Raw genomic sequence first — 21,327 nt, 5'->3', positions numbered from 1 at the left:
AGTGCAGGAAGCCATTTCAGAGATTAGATATTCGGGCTGTCTTAGTAGTAGCCTTGATGCATTAGCGTGTTCATCCAAGCTCAGTGTACTGATTTTTAGTGTACTGCAAAATGTTTTTATTAAACTTTGTATAATGTTCTGGATATGCCATATGTCTTGCAGATGGTCCTTTAGTCACATGGAGAGACTATATGTGGCCCACAGGCCATACTTTGCCCATTTCTGCTTTATTCTATTAAGAAAACAGTTTTGACAGATTTTTTTTCAACTCTGCTGAAATCATTTGTGTGTGATATGCTGCATATTTATAAGTCATATAAATGTTTGTAGGGAAAATCTGTTTTCCAGGTTTGTTTCTTTATATAGTGAAAATAGATACTGTCTCTTTACTTTCCTGTGCTTGTATTTAATTAAAGATTATGAATAACGTGTAAACATGAAAGTAGTAATGATTTGGAGTTCATGGACCAAGAACCGAATCACTCTATTTGATAACAAAAAAACATTGTAGTCTTTGCCTCTGGTGTGGAATATAAGAAATGCATGCTGATTTTCAGATCATTTATCCATCCAGCTAGAAATTGATTTATGCCAGGGCTGAACACCTTCCATAGGCCTGAAGACCAAATTTTGTCCATTGAGACTTCCAAATTTTGGGCCCAGGAGGGTAAATAAATAAATGTAAGGACAAAGAACACAAGCCATGTGTGCCTTGTTTTAAAGCTCAGTCACTCTGATTTGTCTGGGAACACCTTTATGCTTTAAAATGGTTCCTGTGCGAATACATCTAACCTAAGTTAAATGAACTTTACTTTCCAATTGTTTCCATTGGAAACATTCACTCAAATATCTAAATTTTCCCATGGGATATAAAGATACTCAAATTTCAGTTGGGAATTCAAAGAACCACAGATTTAGTTTTGTGAATTTAGAAAGTTGAGCTTAAGTTTCTTTGCAGCCCATAAGCCAATTCAGTCTTCAAACTGAGGGTTCTAACTATGAGCGTGATTGAGCCTTTTCCTTAGAGGAATTAATCCCCGTGTCTGGGAGTGAGCATATATCAGAGGTTAGGGACAACAGTGTTCTCCCCAGACCTTGGAAAACCACACAACACCAGGAAAAATTTGAATTTTTTTTGTCCCCAAATGTTTGTAGGAGGCAATATCGTAATGTTTTGGGCTCTCTCGGGACTTTGTTAGACACACAATAGACCCTATTTATAATAGAAAGTAGCCAGGAACTCAATGTCCAGGTCATTTCATACTGTAAAAGACACACTTGGGCTTAAAGTTACAGGGGGCAGAATTGCCCCCAGATCCTTTGGGGGAAATTGGGAACAAGTGTCATTTTTTTTAAAAACCAACACTGCGGTAGACATTTTCCCCAAAAGTATTGTACTCTATCCCTGAAAATCACTCCTGTTACTCTATCATGTGAATAATCTCAGTTCCTCAGAACAATATCTTTCTATTCTACTTGCAAACGCATAGCTCTGCCTTACTTTAACGCTTTCTATTTTCACATTCAAGCTCAGCTTTTCAGTTCCCTTCCAGAGGAAAAAAAAGCAGCAACAGAAAGATATTAACTCTTCCATGAGCTCTATAGCTTAATGTTTTCAAAGTAATTGTTAATAGTCGGCATGTATACCTGATGGAAATATAGAAAGAGAGGAATAGATATATTCCTTCCCAACACTTAGTTTAAATGCTGAAACATGGCTTCCTCTTCATAGATTTAATTTTATTTATGTATAAAATTAATGAGAAATAGCACCGTGAAGTGGTTTGAGCTTTTCACTACCACTCTGGAGTACATAGGGTTGAAATCCCTGCTCAGCCATGGAAACCCACTGGGTGATCTTTGACAAAGTACACTCAGCCTCAGAGAAAGACAAAAGCAACACCACTCTGAACAAATTCTGCCAAGAAAACTCAATGATAGAGTGTTCTTAGGGCTGAAGGCAAACAGTAGTAGCATTAAAATGTATTACACTTTTTAAAGGGAAGAAGTCCAAAGAAATTATAATTTTGCAAAACCCACTTGTCATAGTTTTCTGTATTAATCTCCCCCCTGGTTTTACTATTAACACTTTTGTTCTGTAAATCTTGGTTTAGTTAAATAAATGGCAAATGTATTGAGATATGTGCTCATGATCACAGTATATGCTCACATTTCCTCATGAACTGCATCTTGTGCATCTACAGTATGAAAATAATAATGCTAAAATATCTTGGTGATTTGAACAAGGAATTGTGATGGAAACTTTCCACATCTAATCCACTTTCAAAGCTCATCCTTCTGTTTAATACTGCAATAGGGCAAATTATTTTTGAAAAATTGTCTTTATTTAATATTACTTAAAGTATTGCAGAATTTGGAAACCTGATTGCTAAAAGTAATTAACTACTGTAAAAATGCCATATTCCTGTAGATCCATTATAAGTTAGTTACCTACCTATCCAGTTGTATTTTTTATTTAAAAACAATACTTTTAAGCACTTCTTTGGTTAAGAACAAAATGTGAAAGCTACTAGACAGTGGCACAAAACAGGCTCTTCTCCTATTCATTTTGTTGCTTCTTGGTAATAATAAGAAAGCAAATTATCCACAAAACAGGTATAGCATGAGCCATCACTTAAACCTTCTAATATTCCTTCTCTGCTGTTTAGTAACACCTGTGTAACATTGTACTCACACTGCAAATGGATTGAAGTTTTATCCCTCATTAAGTTAGTTGAAATTTAATGTAAGTGCACCTTGATTATTAGAAGAACATTGTTTCCATTGTTTTAAGGAATTGCAAGAAAACACACAAACCACCAAAAAACCAAACTAAGAAGGAAGAAAGGATGCCAGACTAGGAACGTCTGGCTTCTTTAACCTTTTGCTTTAAGGAAATGTCCCTTTCTCCATTTTGCTTTCAAAGAGGAAATAGGTTATAGTGGTGTGGTTTGGGAGAAGCTTTCACTTTCTGTATTCTGGTACCCCGTCAGAGCTGATTTTTTGAAGGAATGAAAGGCCCACATGCCACAAGAAATCATGTTTACCAATAAGACATCCCTTTGCGACAAAAAAATGGAAATAACCTGCTATTTCATGTTCATGTTTTTAATTACAGGTGTCAGAAACTATTTGAAAGAAGCCTTAGTACATATCATTGCTGTACATGCGGAGGTGAGGCCATTTCAGATTTTCGCTTTCTAGTACTCAGAACATATTGATGAAATTAAAACTTTCCCTTTCAGAACTAAACTTTCTGAACTAAAAAGAATTTCAAGAAATGGACTGGACAGTTTGGTGGTGGGTTGTGACAACAATGAGATTTATTTTACTTGGGTGCTGTCATGTTAGCAGCAACACATAATCTTTTAGTGAGAGAAGAAAGAAGAGCAGAGAGATGCAGAAAGAAGAAGACTGTTCAGAGTGGAATAGAAGTTATTGTAGGTACTGGGGAGCGCAAATGTTCGTTTTTAATTTGTTTTTCAGATCAAATTCATTAGATTCGTTAGATTGGTGAATGCTCACCAGTCATTTTCATTAAGATTCTCTAATATTCGGGTGCCTCCCAAGGTCAGTTTAATTTTCTGTATAAGCATTAAGCAACTTTGGTAAAGTCAAGAGAACATAAAACATAAAACCAATGTTTTTTAGTTGGCCTGATCGACATAAGCAAAGGCATTGAGGGCAGAAATAGCAAACTTGGGCGGGAGACTGAGAACACAGCATTCTTAGAAATGTAGTTTGGGAAGACGAGGCCCCCTGTGGCAGAGAATGCAAAAGGCCCTGCCCTAAACTACATTTCCAGAATATAATGCTCAACATCAGAAAGCCCCAATAAGGGCTGTAGGAGCCAGCTGTTTAGAGTCAGTCCAATCATAATTTATTGAATCTGCAAAGAGGACTAAAGTAAGTAAGTAATAGTTTAAATCTATGCTAAGTTGAAGTTATGTGGTTGTGTGTCATAAAGACTAACAGACACTGAAGGGGATTGCTGTTGTCACTTTTGGGAGGGGGGGTATTAATTGATTTTGTCTAAACTTTTAAAAATCCCCAAAAATCTGTGAATCTTTCTGAAACTTCTGGGGATTGGTGCCCTGGTTATCTTGTGCATTATATATAAAATTCAAGGAGATAGCCCTTGTACTTGTTTTTTTTAATGTTGTTTATAAAAACTTTGAAAATTCCCCAAAAACCTGTGGATAAGTGAAACGTTCTTGTGGGCTAGCAGTGGTAAATGCGTTCTACCATTGTAGCAAGTTTCACTCCAAAAGCTTTAAAAATGAAGGAGAAAGGAGCTCCTGAAGTTCCCCAATTATAGTAATTATGCAAATTACTATAATGGAATAGTAAAAGAAATGCGTTACTCTTGTTAAAGTAATGAATTTTTCACTAACTATACTTTAGAAACACTTTAGAATTTAAATGCCAGCAACCCTCAGTTTTGTAATGACTTTTGAACCATTTTTGAATGGATTGCACATCCCTAGTAGGTACCCATTTTTTCTACCTATTTTACAGTCTTCGGGAATCACCTATAGTTTGCATGAATTAGATAATTGTTCTGATAAGCTCTTTAGGTAGAAATTAAATCCAGGCTTCTAAATGTAATGATTTCAATTTGAAATCTGCAGGTGTTCACTGTCTCAAAAGAACTTGTTCCCCGAGTACTGTCAAGGATTGTCGAAGCAGTTGCTGAAGAACTCAACAGACTCATGCAGTGTGTTTCATCTTTCAGTAGAAATGGTGCTTTACAGGTACCTGAGTTCTGGAAGTAGGGTTGTTGAAGAGAAAAAGTATATTTCTTGTCTTTACTGGTTTAAAAAATTATTCCTTCATTCCAGGGACTCCTTAGAATTGTGTGGTTTGATATATTTAATAGCAGTCTCTGTGCTGCCACCAAAACAACAATTCCAAGAATTATTTTTAAGATGTCATGGCTGTTGGCCTGGCCTATACAATACAAGTTTGTAATATGGATAAAGCTGGATAATTTTATAGATAAACCGTACTCCACAAATACTCCCAAGAAACCTACAATAAGCATATTGGTGCAGAAATTATCATAGGTAGGATTCCTGCAAAAGGATTTATGTAGATGCATTTTGTAAATGGGCATTTGCAACAAGAGGAAAGAGTACATTTTTTATTTTATTTGCTGCATTTTTACCCCGCTTTATCTCCACCCCGTAGGACTTCCAGTTTGGCAATAATTCAATGCTACATAACAACATAAAAGCAAATAAATACACAACATTCAACGTTAAAGGTTGTGATTTATGTTGGCACTCTATAGTCTAAATTCAGTTAATGTTAACTAGAGCCAACTCATTGAATCCAATAATTGGTGCAAAAGGTCTCCTTTACTTAGGACTAGCAACTGTATAAGGGCTTATGAGTCTCAACCTCAGCAGATAGATATATTTTAGAAAATGTGACAGTGATATTCCAATGTTAGTATACCTACAGATCAGCATTTTTCAACCTGTGGGTCCCTAGGTATTTTGGTCTACAACTCCCAGAAATCCCAGCCAGTTTACCAGCTGTTTGGATTTCTGGGAGTTGAAGGCCAAAACATCTGGGGACCCACAGGTTGAGAACCACTGCTATAGATAATTTAAAATAGAATATGATTTTGCAGTTGAGTTAGATCCTGAAAAGGGACATTCTTCAGTATACTGCCCCTTGATAAACTGCATTTCATAGGGGAGAGTTATTGGACTGTCGTTCCTATCAGGCCTCATCATTGGCTCTCCTGGCTAAGAATGATGGAAGATAAAGTCCAGCCTCAGGTTGCCCTTCGTCGGGTGCAGCCTTCCTCAACTTGTTGCTCTCCAGGTGTGTTGAACAGCTTCAGCAGTTATCTTCAGCCAACTGACTCTGCTAGTTACGGATGAACAAAATGGCAGCCCATCACAGCCTGGAGACTGAAGAAGATTTCTCTTGCTTGGCACTCTGTTGGTAAAGCAGAGAATGCATGGTTCTCCAGTTGTTGGATGGCACTTCCATCAGTACTAACCAGTATAACAAGCGATGAGGGAAAAGAGTTATAACCAAACAGTATCTGAGAACTAAAAGAATTTCCATCCGTAAGGAAGGTTATGTTATTTTCCTCAATAGTATTTTAAATGAAAAATTATTCAGAGAATAAAACCACCTCTGAGTGACCCTTTTCTAAGAAAACCTTGTGAAAATAATGGAATCATCATAAATTGTTGTGTGACTTGAAGCCACATTACACCATTGTAAATATTTCCTGAAAATCCATAGTTTTCTGGATTAAGGAAAGCCTCTCATGTATTGCATAGTCTATTGATTGGTCAAAACCAAACTCAGCATTTATCAAATACATTTGGGATATGCCTCATTTTTTGAATTGGACGTTGCTTTGGACAACTACCACTGCATACCATAAGGTGAAGTGTGTGCTTACAAACATTGGTGCAGTAAAATCACTCATCTGAAAAATAACACATGTCAAATGCTCTTAGAGGGGAAGGTAAAAGAGTCTTGTGCAGCAGCAACAGCAAAATAAAAGAACAAAAGGCATATTGACCGATGTCACCCTCTTGCACTTCCTTCCTCTTTGGTAAGATTGTATGCTAGTGCTTCCTTGTTTTTTTAAGATGTTAAGTGCAAATTATTTTCAAAGCATTTGTTTTATAGGTCAGATTTTGATAATAAACAACTTCAAATATATATACTTAGCATGTAAATCAACAAATAAATAGACATTTTCCTAATAATCAGATATTTAATCCCTGTACTTCCCAAAACTATAATTGGCCTCGCAGCTGCTTTGAGACTGCTGTTTCCAACACAGGAAACAAATTTTCAGCAGTGACAGTTTTATTGCTTTGCTGCTGCATAAGCACACAATATATTTTGCTTGTGTAGACTCTTAAACTTTGTGAAATCACATGTTCAAGGTATAAATAGGCTTGTGTGATGTTTTGGCATTTCTGTCCTCTAGGCCCGGCTTGAAATTTGTGCACTGAGAGATGCTGTTGCTGTATTCCTTACAACTGAAAGCAAGTGAGTACAACAAGACTGACAGCGTCCCTTAACAATTGATGGATTCAGCTAATATTCACAAAAGTAAAATTCTGGTATTCTCACCAGAATAGAATAGCCTGGCAAATGAAAATGCCCTGGGCAATCTGCAACCTCCCTGAAGCAATTGTGCCATGCCAGAGAGGTTTTCCTAAGCTAGGGTGTCAAACTTACTTTCATTGAGGGCCTCATCAACCTTATGGTTGCCTTCTAAGGGCTGTTAAATCCAGGGACGGAAAATCAGTGGTTACAGAGGACCACTATATATTTTTCTACAAAATGGTCAGTGCTCTTTACTTTTTACCTCATTTTTCCAAATGTTATCGAATAACAACTCCCATCACTTTTGATGATGGGAATTGCAACCCGACAGTACTTGAGGCTCTGAGGTTGGCGAAAGATTAAAGGACAATTTAAAATCAGTCATATCCGCAAGTCTTGTATCTCAATTAAAATCCCACTATCCTGACTGGCCAGAACAAACTGCAGCCACCCATATGTTACTGTCTCACAACTCCAGTCCACTCTATTTATGACGTCTAATGATGAGGAATGCAGGAGTTGTAATCTAGCATTTGGAAGGCCACATAAAATAACATGGTGGGCCAGATTTAGCCCATGGACCTTGGGTTCGACCCATCTGCCCTTGGTCAAGTGGGCCCATCTCACTGGACTAAGCACAAGGTTCATCAACATTCCCAATACAAGGCTCCCAATTTGTAACTCCTGATTCTCTCCCAATCCTAGACAAGGAAAAGGAGCCTTTAAGCTTGTAATGAGCCCAATTGTTTCTTTCTGATTTGTTTCTTTTTTTAATTGCTGTATGATAGCTACAGAAGAGGCAAGCAGCCCTCCTTGCTGGCTTACTGCCTGGTGTGAAATTGGGTTTTCTTGCTCACTCCTCCACCATCCTTCTCTGTAACAAGAAACATTGTCTGGCATAACGTCTGACATAACTAGAAACATTGTCAGGTCTCACAACATATGAGGATGCCTGCCATAGATGTAGGCAAAACGTCAGGAGAGAATGTATTGTGACTATAGTGGGAATAAAGGTTTGCATACAGCAACCTTACATATTGTGAATGTGTACTGTGGTTGCACGTTAAACAACAGCAACAACACATTGATATCTCCCCCCTGAGTTTTTAAATCATTTTATATACATGCAGTCCGATCACTGTCACTATGTTTGGTTTACTGTTTTTTAAAAAATGTTTTGTGTATATTGTTTATTGTATATGTTGTTTATTTTATTATAATTTGCATTTTATTTTATTGTAATTTGTTGTTTGGGCTTGGCCTCATGTAAGCTTCCCCGAGTCCCCGTTGGGGGAGATGGTGGCGGGGTTTAAATAAAGATTATTATTATTATTATTATTATTATTATTATTATTATATATGTTGTGCAGTGTTGCTATTCTGCATTGCGGTCATGAAGTGCTGGTGTGTGAGACATCCACAACCAGAAATTGTGTATTGCAGCCATATCGAAGGAGGAAACTAGCTGATGACATGAATACTTGTTCTGGGCCCTATGTAGTTTTGATTTCTTCGCCCATCGCACAGTCCTTCCTAGCAATTCCATCATCTAGTACAGTGGTTCTCAACCTGTGGGTCCCCAGATATTTTGGCCTTCAACTCCGAGAAATCCTAATAACTGGTAAACTGGCTGGGATTTCTGGGAGCTGTAGGCCAAAACACCTGGGGACCCACAGGTTGAGAACCACTGGTAGAAAAAGCAGCCCTAGGAATTCTAATGGCACCGTAGCACAAAGCATGGCAAATACAGTATTGCAAGAACAGACAGTGAAAGAGAGGAGCTGGATCCGTCTTTGGAGAGAATATCTAGTTTGTTTTCATTTTATTATTGTAAGAATTGACAAAACTCCAGAATGTACATCATCGAAAAATATATCTGTACTGACGCAGAGGCTAGGAGTGAAGAGATCTTTGTGCAAATTGTGTATGGATAAATATATGTTTAATGTTACAGCTCAAACTTTAAGCAAGCTCTGGAAGCCTTGCCTCAGCTATCAAGTGTTGGGGATAAAAAGTAAGTTTGCTTTCTTTATATTGAGAAGGGTTATTATATGAACAGAATAGCTGCTAAAAATCCTTGATATTAAACATTTTATATTTTGGAGAACTTGTTGGAAATTGATTATAACACTTTCCTATATGTACATTCTGCATGGTTCTTCTGCTGTTTATCTTTCCAAGAAGTGTGTGCAGTAGATTAGGTTAATAGCACTGACTTTATGCAAAACCACACAAACAGTTCCACAGGTAAGCAGAGATATTTCTGTGGGTTTTCCACATCTGAATGCAACTTAGTATCCACTTCATCTCACGATCACTTTAGCTTCATCTCCATGATTTCCCCGTTGTACCAAAGTTAAGCAAAAGAGAGATTTTCTTTTGATGATAGAAGTTCAGCATGCTTACATTTCCAGATGCAACTTTGGGATTTGAGTTGTTTCCAGCTGCCTCAACAGCAGTTTGGCACACAAAAAACCCTGTTGAGTTTCCTCCTGAATACAACTTGCTGGCTCAAGTGTTGAAAGGTTATATTCAGTGCTGCTTGTTATTTGCTTATATACCCTGCTGTTGCATCTGCAAGATCACCACACACTTCATTCCAGCGTTTCAAATAATGAATTCAAATTTATGGAATGATTTAGACCTGTTCATGTTGCCAGTGACATATTATATTTAATATTGACTTATTAAATATTGACTGTGTGTGGTTGCTGTACTCATACCCCTTTCCTGGAGGGTGTTATTGAGGAAGTAGATACTGACATGTTTATGTCTTTTTACTCACTGGCCCTGGCAAAGATTATACAGCTGTGGAATTTACTGCAACTATAAATGCTACCTTTTTTTTCAAGAGGAAATTGGTGGTGGTTGCCTGTAGACTAACTCAACATTTTTAATATAAAATTAAGTGTTTTCTTCTTCTTAGAGTTTTGAGAGTTTTATTTTACTTTTTCTCCTTAGTACTTTTTAAAAATGAAGTTATGCTCCCTTTCTAAAGGTTCATCTTTATGCACTATCTTCTCGTATGAAATATCCATAGAATATTTAATTATTCTCTGATATGACCAATGAGTCAACATTCCATCAAAGGAAAAAAATAACTATTGAACTATGTAGAACCCTGACAAGACTGGTTAAATGCCACACAGTTTGTATGAACTTACCATAAACTAAAGCCATATTGGCTGATGCAGTATTACTCTCAGATATTTTTGGATGTCAACATCTGGTAATCCTGACATTCATTGTTCTAACAAGCTCTTCTGGGAAGGCTTATAACATCTAGAGGACCTACATTTCTTGAAAATCACTTCACTGAAACTTCCGGTGGAAAGATGGAGTGGCAAGCTGCATTCTAGCAAGCTGGCTGGAACACAGGGCATCGCTGGGATAGTAATGACTGTTTAAGAGTCAGAAATTCCCCTTCAGAAAGGAGAAAAGAACAGACATGAACCCTCAAAATTCGACAGATCCTGCCTCCCCTTTTTAGTTCTCTGGAACAGGAGGAGAGGGTGAGAGGAGGGAACTGCATCCTCACTCCCCAGCAAATTGCTGTCAAGGAGACAGAAGCTACTCTGATCCACTTTTTTAAAACTCTTCAATCTGTTGTAAATCCAAACACAAAAGAAGATGCAGATGGATTTCCAAAGGGATTCAGCCCAACTTCAGAGGTTGGATTATTCACAAAGAGAATATTCCTTGAAACTGAAAGGAATCCACTCTCAATGTGCAATAAGGAATAAACTCCCAAGAGATGTGATCGTGTGGTCTGCATGAAAGAAAGTAAGAGACCAAATTGGATCTTTGGCGAGTGTATGCCAAAGATCCAATTGCGATAGGAAATACCAGGATTGCTATACTAAGAGAATTTCCTCAGATATTAAAGAAAATGAAAGATTACGTCTTCCTGACAGATAAGCTCAAGAAGAAAGGCTATAAGTTCCGATGGGAAAATCCAGGAGGGTGATGGTATCATATAAGGGGCAAAGACATTGGTTAACATCAGTCATAAAGGCCAAGGATTTCTATGAGAAATTTAAAAGAGTTTTAGACTCAGAGGAAAGATCAGAAGGAGAAAAACAAGCCAAAGCGCAACCAAAAAAAACACATGGTATTATTATTAAATGATACTTGCTTCAGACAATGAAACAAATATATTAGCAAATTCACTTGGAAAGGCAAAAAACAAGTACTAAGAAAAAATAATTGCAAGATGTCACAGACAGAGAGGGTATGGCTCTATGAAACCTTAAACTATACTACAAAGCTGCAGCTCTAGTTTGGATGAAAGAATGGCTAACTCTAGATAATAAAAGACTACTGACATTAGAAGGCTATGAATTAAGATATGGATGGCATGGATACATAATATATGAAAAACATTGACTCTAATTTTAAGAGCTACCTGCTAATAAATACACTAGACAGAGTAAATAAAAAGCACAAATCAAGACTCTACTTAAAACATATTCCAAAGACATCTACCAAAGAAGCCTTCCATCAGATAGAGAGGGGGAAACCAATGGCTCACCTATAAACAGGTATGTATTGGACAACAAAATTAAGCTTATCTAAAAAAAAATCCAAGCCAGTTACAAGAGTTACAAATTTTCAGGATTTCAATATAGACAACTGCAAAAATTTTCCTTGTTGTACCATCTTTATAAAGTTCTGGAGAGTCTTATTCTGCATAGAATTACAGAAAAAATAGACCCATGTATAATTCCACAGCAAGCTAGTTCTGGAAAAGGGGAAAAAAAGCTGCACATCACAGCACATAGAAGATGGATTTAAAAGGCAGCACATAGAAGATGGTTTTAAAAGGCATCAGATTAAAGGAGCTGTCAGCAGTAAATCATCGCCTTCTCCAGAGAAAAATTAATAATATCACAAAGGATTACTTGCTTCATAGGAAATCTGCTACAAAACAGGAGCTTTTTTGTTGAATTCCAGAGTCGGGGAAGTAGATGGCTAAAACAGAAGAATAGCCTGCCTCAGGAGAGCGTGCTTGCTCCATCAATGTTTAACATTTACACAAATGATCAGCTACTGCTAGAAGGGACAGAATTTTATCTATGCCGACAACTGCGCCATCACCACTCAAGCAGGGAGCTTTGAAATGGTTAAACAGAATCGCTCTGAAGCTGTAGGTGCTCTTACAGCCTATTACAGAGAAAACCAGCTGATTCCTAATCTATCTAAAACACAAACATGTGCTTTTCATCTTAAGAATAGACAAGTATCTTGAGCCCTGAGGATTACCTGGGAAGGAATCCCATTGGAGCATTGCAACACACCAAAATGCCTGGGAGTTATTCTGGACCATGCTCTGACTTACAAGAATGACTGCTTGATTATCAAGTAAAAAGTGGGTGCTAGAAATAATATACGAAAGCAGCCTTGGGATCACAACCAGATACAGTGAAGATATCAGCCCTTGAGCTTTGCTACTCTGCTGCTGAATACACATGTCCAGTGTGGAATACATCTTACCACATTAAAACAGTGGATGTGGCTCTTAATGAGACATGCTGCATTATCACAGGATGCCTACGGCCTACACCACTGGAGAAATTATACTGTTTTGCCAGTATTGCACCATCTGATATCCATCGGGAAGCAGCAGCCAGTAATGAAAGGACCAAGGCATTGACATCTCTGGCCCATCCTCTGTTCAGATATCAGCCAGCATTCCAATGTCTTAAATCATGAAATAGTTTTCTAAGATCTACAGAGAAACTTGCAGGAACACCTCAGCAAGCAAGGGTCCAAAAGTGGCAGTCTAAAACCCAGAACCTCAATCAGTGGCTGATACCGAATAAGAAACTCCCTCCTGGACACACAGAAGACTGAGTGACTTGGAAGGCACTAAACAAACTGCGCTCTGGTACCACAAGATACAGAGCCAATCTTAAGAAATGGGACTACAAAGTGGAGTCCACAACATGTGAGTGTGGAGAAAAGCAAACCACAGACCACTTACTACAATGCAGTCTGAGCATTGCCACATGCACAATGAAGTACCTTCTTGCAGCGACACCAGAGGCACTCGGAAGTGGCCAGCGTCTAGTTTAAGGAAATTTAGTATAATGCCAAGTTTTGAACATTGTTCGTGGTTTTTTATACTTTATGCCTGTATTCTCAATTTGCTTCTGACACGATAAATAAATACCTTTCCCATTCCTCATGTATTTTGCAATAAAAATTATATGGAAAAAAAGAAAGTACTTCAGTGATCCATTGACTGGTTTTTATATGTCTCAATTTCCTTGAACTGTAATTCTCTACAAATCCGTGGGACACCATGTCAAGAAGACATATATAAAATCTGCTATTCATCTCCAGCCATGTGCATGCTCGAGAGCAGAGATAGCTCATTTCCAGAGCCAGTGGGATCCTTCACCTTAAAATGATATAATATACACACCTGCCTCCAAAATAGGAACAAAAGTGCTTGGGAATAAATTATGCAGCATTCATTTCTTGCTCATATCTAAGTTAGTATCCTACATCACTGCAGACCTAGTAATGATCATTTTCTCCATATTGCAAGATACGAGATTATTGTCTGTGCAATTATTCTTCAGAAGAACATACATATCTGATTTTTAAAATAATGGCATTTGAACACATCGGAAATGACCTTGTTGTGAATCATTCTTTATCCAGAAATCTTGCATGTGCATCCATTGGAAACTAAAATGGCACCCTTAGTAATAGATAAGATCAGGTACGGCACTTGTAATCTCTTTCCAACTCCACATATGCTCCATTTGTTAATGTCAAAGAGTTTTTAGGGTGCTTCAAGTTTTTGTTACAGCATAGGTCTATAATCTACTTCATAAGATGAATGAAAGTGTTATTGTGACTTAGTTTCAGGGTCTGGTATTGTAAACCAAGAGGTATGAGGGAAACAAAATGAAGAGAAAACACAATAGTGTAGTGGTTTGAATGTTGAACTAAAATACTGGGAAACCAGGGTTTGAATGGCTCCTCAGCCATGGAAACTACTGGGGCACAAACCATCTCAGCTTTAGAGGAACCAAAGGCCACTTTTTTTGCCTGAACAAAATTTGCCAAAAAAAAAACCCCTTTGTGATAGGTTTCTTCTTAGGTTGCCATAAATCAGAAATGTCTTGATGGCACACAACAACAGCACAAACATTCACAAAAATTAGAACAGCAAGTATCTCGTGAAGTAGATGGAAGTCCATGGAAACGTATACTGTACTAAATGTGTGCCTCTTGATTCTTACTTTGAGTTGTATCAGACTAATACTACTCCACTGCTGAAAGCTATATTTGTGGTACTTGATGAAGCCCATTTCCATTCCTACCATCCCCCACAGTAAAATTTAGTAGATTCTTTCCATATCCAAAATGTTTACTTAAAAAAATAACCATCTTTGAAACTTTCTTTTTAACAGGTTGCTCGAAGAGCTTCTAAACACTTTCAAGAGTAGCATGCAGTTGCAGCTTACCTGTTTTCAAGCTTCTTCTTCTACAGTGGTGAAGACATAAGGCAGCTCTGAACTGTAATTATTTCACACACAAAAAGGAAATAATAAACCTCATCTGTCTTGATGTATTTACCCTTTCTGTACTGTTATATTACAGTGTTGTTCAGCGTTCTGACAGGTAGCTTGCTCCACTTATATAAATCCGGTCTCTTGAATCAGAACTCCAAATTTAAATCTCTTGTTTACTTGTCAGTCTGTCACTCCACATTCCCAAGAGACTCATTGCCAGAAAGAGTGCCAAAAAGAAGTTTCATCATTGGGATTCTATCATGAAAATATGGAAAACATACTTTTTAGACTACTATGGCTTGCATTCATGTTTGAATTGAAGGGGGCTCTGCTCCCAGGGGTTACCTCTTACCAATTTGGGGAAGTCCAGCCTGGCCTTAGCTCCATCCCTTACCTGATTTCACAAAGTCTGCTGAACCTCTGTGTAGCATTTTCACAAGTTTGGAGAGGCTGCTAAGGGATGGATGACCCAACAGTGTATATGTAACTAGAAAACTGATTGTATTATATTCTTCCAAATAGGAAAAAAAAACTTACTGCTCTCCTGCTCCCCATTATTCTGGTCCAGGACAGATATTAATAATTACTGGATGCAGAAATGTTAAAGCAATACATCCCTACCCAACAGATTATTGGTTTACCTTGGCCTTATGTGTACCAGGGTTATTGTCTGTTCTTACACATTATTTTGTTTCATCCGGTTGCACCATTTACCAGCTGATCTCTGTGTAACAGTTCAACTAGCAAACATCTGGTATCTTGCAAGTGTTGCTAATGAATACTTTTTCAAAATTGTATACATCTAATAAATATAAGTATGCATTCATGATTTAGTGAGTATAAAAATTGTATGGGGCCAGGATTGGCACAAACACACCCACACTGTTTTCCAAGCAAAAAGATGTTGGGGAATTGTGGTTGCTTCTTTTGCTATTACAGACTTTTTGTTACCAAGCCTAATAAGAGCCAGCATGATGTAGCAGTTTGAGCATTGGACTACAACTCTTGAAACCAGAGTTCAATTCCCTGCCGTGGACCCACTGGGTGACCTTGGGTAAGTTATATACTCTCAGTTCAAAAAAAAAAACCCTTAATAGGTTCACCTTAAAGGTAAAGGCAAGGTTTTCCCCTTTACATTAAGTCTAGTTGTGTCCTACTCTGTGCGTGTGTGAGAGAGGGGGGGGGGGTATCTCTATTTCTAAGCCCAAGAGGTGGTGTTGTCCATAGACGCCTCCAAGGTCATGTGGCTGGCATGATTGCATGGAGTGTCGTTACCTTCCCCCCAGGCCTTAGAATCACAATAAGTCATAAAAAACTTGAAGGCCCACCATCAACAACTTATGGTCCCACATCTGGCAGTCACCAGGTGAGTATATCTCACTAGGGCTGATCTGTATTGCATTCCTCTTGGCACTAGAATGAGTCAGGGAGCCCCTGCTACAAGGTAAACACACTCATGACAAGACAGGTTAGTTGCAACCATGCACTAATCATGCTATAGTAATGGGCTGAGAAGTCAAGTGTCAGTGCATGAAAACAGGGACTTTGTGGCTTTCCAGATGTTGCTGAATTTTAAATCCTGGCAGCCCCATCCAGCCTTGCCAGTGATGAATGCTGGAGTGTTGCTGTTTAGCAACATCTAGAAGACTGCATTATTCTGGCCCCTGCACTATAGGTTTAGCTCTAGTAAGTAGTGATGCTTACATGCCAGCACTGGAAAGTTCTGGCAGTTACAGCAGACCTACACCTGAAGTCCCAAATGCCCTGCAGACTTGCCCAGGGTCCCCCAGATCTGAAGCTCTGCCTACTTCAGATGTTTATGTACATAACTACAGTTATAACCTTTTAAGGGGCGACACAAGACTGAAAATAGGGTTTGCCTATCTTCTGTCAACCTAGCAGTTTGAAACATTCAAATGTGAGTAGATCAATAGGTACTGCTGTGGTAGGAAGGTAACAGCGCTCCATGCAGTCATGCCGGCCACATGACCTTGGGGGTGTCTATGGACAACGCCGGCTCTTCGGCTTAGAAATGGAGATCAGCACCAACCCCCAGAGTCAGACACAAGTAGACTTAATGTCAGGGGAAACCTTTACTGTGTAACAAAAAAAAATCTGGTAAGTTCACTGGCCGGCTTTTGGCTATTCATAAGCACCTGTTCTGGTTTTAAAACACAACAGATAGGTATTCCAACAGGATTTATTTTATATGTAGTTGCATATTGTCTACAATTTCAGTGTTAGGAATGGAATGTAGCACATAGTTGTGGAAGCCTTGTTAGAGCCATAAGGCACAAGGCTTCCACGTGCAAACTAGTATCCAAATGAGTTCCAATCATGGCTCCATCTTAAGAGATACAGTTGCATTTTCTAATATACAAGTGTCTGTGGCACAGTTCTCAAAAAGGCTAGCCAAAACTTGCGAAGTGCAGGCAAAATATTTCTTCTGAATTCCAGGCAAAATACTGAAATTAGAAGATTGTGGTTTAATTTGGCAGAAAAATCACTTTTCTGGCAGACATTTTAGTAATGCTTGTGGATAAATGTAACCAATAAGACAGAAGGTTTGAGTGAATGTAAATATAGCCATTGTTTATTTATTACTTATATATTAAAACTCTTCCCGATCTCAAGAACATAAAATTGTGATAGTGAGATCTGTCACCTTCTTGAAGACAGTATCTGAAGAGTATCTCTGGTGAGAAGGTGAGGCAACCATGGTTTTGTGTTGGGTTTGGGTCTGCTCATTATTTACAGGCCAAACATTTTTGTGACATTTATATCTTGTTTTTCCCATTCATGGACCTCAATAGATGCATATGAAGCTCTCTTTCTCTGTCTCTCTCTCTGTCTCTCTCAATGCCTCTCTCTCTCTACTTCTCTTTATTTGTTGTATTTCCATAGTAATCCTGTGAGGTAGGTTGAGCACTGACTGGCACAAAATTCCCTGGGAGAATTGTCTGAATGTGCTGCAATGCCACTCCAATTAAAATTGCAAAAAAAAAAAAATCCTTAGGAATATTTAGGATTGGACTTTGACTGTGTGTTTTGTAGACATCTCCAAACTGAAACTGGAAATCCAACATATTTCTTTGCTGTTAAACTGGTTAAAAGTGCCAAAGCTCTGATTGTTTCCCTATACTTTGTGCATTGTGTTCATGCACAGTAATAAAGCCAATAAAAGAAAATGGACTGGCCGATGCCCTGCAGTGATTGTCATAACAAGGACGTTGCTAAATAAGTGTGCCCTACATACTTCTAAGTTGTTTGTTGGTTACTGGAAAAACTAGGCTTGTAGTTGTGGGAAGTAACAGAACAGTGGTATATTCTTAACAGATCTGAAAGAATGAAAAAAAAAACCCTTTATTTTTACTCATCTTAAATGTTATGAATCAGTGCTGGAAGAGGACCTTGAAGTCATTGGGTCCATCTGCCCTATAACAGGATTATGCACATACTACTCCTACATTTAGCATGATTACTGAAAGCAATCATGGTTGAATCTTTGTCCTCGGTGTCTCAAATTCATTCTATAGTTGATGTCCAAAATAGATTTTATCAAAGGGGGAAAAAAGCAAAATCCTTTTTGATTGACCGAGCAGTTATTTGCTTTCCTCTTTTTTTGTTTGCTGTTGTTGTCTTATAACTGTATCCTGACAAAGAAACTATAAATATTGAATAAATTTGTTTTTGGGTGACTTTAATACAAAAAAAAAAAAAGCAGACTGCCTTTTTTTTATCATTGTTTCATTTCTTTCCCACATCCCAAAACGTAACCACTATCATTTCTTCTCCTTTGCTCCCCAAACCTCAGAGCAAATTGTTACTAAGTTTTGGTAGGGGAGTAACATAGAACCTTACATTTTACAAGCCATTAAATAGAATCTCTTTCTTAATAACTATTTTTATGTAGCAAAACAAACCTACAATTAAAAAAAACAGATTTCACAAAAGACAAGGACCATACCCCCCTACAAAAATACAACAGACTTTTTTTTCTTAATACACAAATGTAAGCAACTAACAAACTCAATCTAATACAGTTGTTCCAATCACTACCAGCCCATGCAGCCATTAAATAGTACTTCAAATGCATAATTAAAAACACATCAAATAAATTTATGTAACAATGCATCAATATAAATGATTCCTGTATATGCCCCAAATGCTGTAAACCTTTACACTTTAGGAAAAACATGACTAGTTCAATAGACAGACATATACTTTATTCACAAACCATAATCTGGTCACTTCTTACAGTTCGAGTCCAATGTCCATGTGGGATACATTCCTGGAATTATAGAAATGCAAAACTGCAGATAATAGTGAATTATATTGAAATGAATCTCTCCTGGAAGCTTACCATGCTGGAACACCTAGAAAATGCCGAGAGAAATCATCTCTAGGTCCTCCATCACAACTCTGTGGTCAACTTCCAGGAGAAGCACACTACAGAATCATGCAGGAGGGCCTAGAAGATGCCCAATGTAAGTAAAAGTGTGGGTACCCATGTTGTAAATATTGGAGTTGGTACTGTTTCTGTTTTTTACTCCTATTCTTGCAGAACTGAGACTTGTGGTGGTTTATCAAATGGAGACAGTTAAAGATGAAGATGTACAATAATTACTATCTAAATGTGATTAACAATATGTTTCTGCAGTCAAATGTACAATAATTTCTGTATTGTAAATTAAATTAATGATACATATTCATAAAATGAAAACCAACTTAAAGCATATCAGTTTGAACAAAGGTTGTACAAAACTTCAAAGCAGTTATTTTTAAAACAGTGCCTCAAAGCCTGTCAGAATAATAATATAAAAAGGGTCTTGGCTTACTAATGGAAGAACAATAATGAGGGAGCTGGTCTAACCGCAAGAGCAATGGTTCCCAACTTTTTTTTTTTTTTTGACCAGGGAACATTTTACCAGGGACCACTCTCCAACATTAATACCAAAAGGGTTACAAATCAGTTTTTGGTCAACCTTAGATTTGATTTGGTTATTTGGGGTGCTGATTCAGAAAATTACATTAGGTAGACCACACCAGCTCTAGTTTCTGATACAGAACATATGCTATCCAGTAGTCGCCATCTGCTCACCCTTAAACCATATTTAATAATCTAGAGCTGATGTGGTCTATCTAATGCAATTTTATGAATCAGCACCCCAAATAATCCCAGGAACAGACCTAAAAATAAAGATAACAAGAAAAAATGTTTTGGTTGGGCTGAGGTTTTATCTGTGGATTTTTTTAACGCTCGTATAAAAATGGGGGGAGGGGGCTGAGGTTGAAAAGAATACAAAAAGGGGAATGTGAGATCCAAAAAACTTGTCCCTAACAGTTTAAATAATAACAATAATTACTTTGTAGGACTAAACGGGGTCTTAAAAAAGGCTGCTTTCCCATAACAATTTTTGTGTTTGGCAATGGGAACGAATAATAATTACTTTTGAGGGACTAAACAGGGACTTACAAAGGGTTGCTTTCCCATTACAACTCTTGTGTTTGGCAATGGGGGATAATAATAATAATAATTATTATTATTATTATTATTACTACTACTACTACTACTACTTTGGGGGACTAAACAAGGTCTTACAAAGGGCTGCTTTCCTATTACAACTCTTGTGTTTGGCAATTGGACCTAATAACAACAACAAAAATGGAGGACTAAACAGGGTCTAACAAAGGGCAGCTTTCCCATTACAACTGATGTGGGCAAATGGGAGTTGTTATTATTATTATTTACTTTGGGGGACTCTTGCTCTCCTCCAATGGTGCTGGAGAAGCCATAAGAAGGGGAGGGTAACAGTCCTGGCCTCCTTTCTCCCTTCCTTCTCTCCCTCTCCTGTCTCAATCTCCTCCTTCGGCTTCAGGCCTTATTTTAGGTCTCGCGGCACACCAGTTGGCTGTGGCCTACGAATTGGGAACCACTGCACTAGAGGAATGGAGTTTTGGAGCCTTACATTCCCTTAGAGACATGCCTGTTGGGACTGTCAAAAAGGAAAAGACTACCAGACATGTAATATACGTGCCATTGCCATACAAAATTGTAATGAACAACTCTTGTGATCTAATCCACCAGATCCAAACCTCCACCAGCCTCTATCCCGACAGGCCAATCTGAAAGAGAGAGAGATGCAAACTAATTATTTACAGCAGCCTGATAGAATGGGCTCTTCTAACAAAAACCAACTAGTTGCATTATCAGGGACTTGGTTCATGCAGAAAATACAATGTTCCTAACAAGTGTTACGAAATTGTATATAGGTAGATATGTTGTAACTATACAAGTCAGTCATCAACTTCACTTGCAGGTAGGCATTTCTATATCTGTAGACATTAAAGCTATGTATTTTGATCTCATTAAGTCGCCATTACATTTGACTTAAGTTTCTAGTCATAGCAACCTCATGCAGAATCTATTTTCTGAGCTCTGTCTGCTATATGGGACAAGGAGGGGCAAAATCATCGTAACCAGACTGAAATATGGGTTGGTAATTTCTCCCCATGGCTGAATTTGATACCTAGTTTGGGCCACATCCCTTGACATCACTGAGTGTGAATCATGGAAACACATGCCCATTCAGCTGCCACCCACACTTAAACCCTTGTGGCCTACTTTCCTGCCCCTTCACACTTAGCTGGCTTGGTGGCAATGAGGTCTTAGCAGACACCATCCAGATGTTTGCTGGCAGGCTGC

At 38.0% G+C, this 21,327-nt stretch overlaps 1 protein-coding gene across 1 annotated transcript in view; it reads left to right on the top strand.

The window, feature by feature from the left end:
- Positions 1-15,447, top strand: part of EXOC2 (exocyst complex component 2) — an 85,401-nt gene extending 69,954 nt beyond the window's left edge. Inside the window, exons 24-28 of the mRNA XM_060774742.2 lie at positions 3,119-3,174; positions 4,632-4,754; positions 6,971-7,032; positions 9,047-9,106; positions 14,520-15,447. Of these exons, the coding sequence (XP_060630725.1) occupies positions 3,119-3,174; positions 4,632-4,754; positions 6,971-7,032; positions 9,047-9,106; positions 14,520-14,613 (395 nt within the window). The 3' untranslated portion in view covers positions 14,614-15,447. The remainder of the gene's footprint in view (positions 1-3,118; positions 3,175-4,631; positions 4,755-6,970; positions 7,033-9,046; positions 9,107-14,519) is intronic.
- The last annotated feature ends 5,880 nt before the right edge of the window (positions 15,448-21,327 follow it).

The sequence above is a fragment of the Anolis sagrei genome, chromosome 4 (genome assembly GCF_037176765.1).
Source record: "Anolis sagrei isolate rAnoSag1 chromosome 4, rAnoSag1.mat, whole genome shotgun sequence".
NCBI lineage: Eukaryota > Metazoa > Chordata > Lepidosauria > Squamata > Dactyloidae > Anolis > Anolis sagrei.
This window is presented reverse-complemented; position numbering and strand designations above follow the sequence as displayed.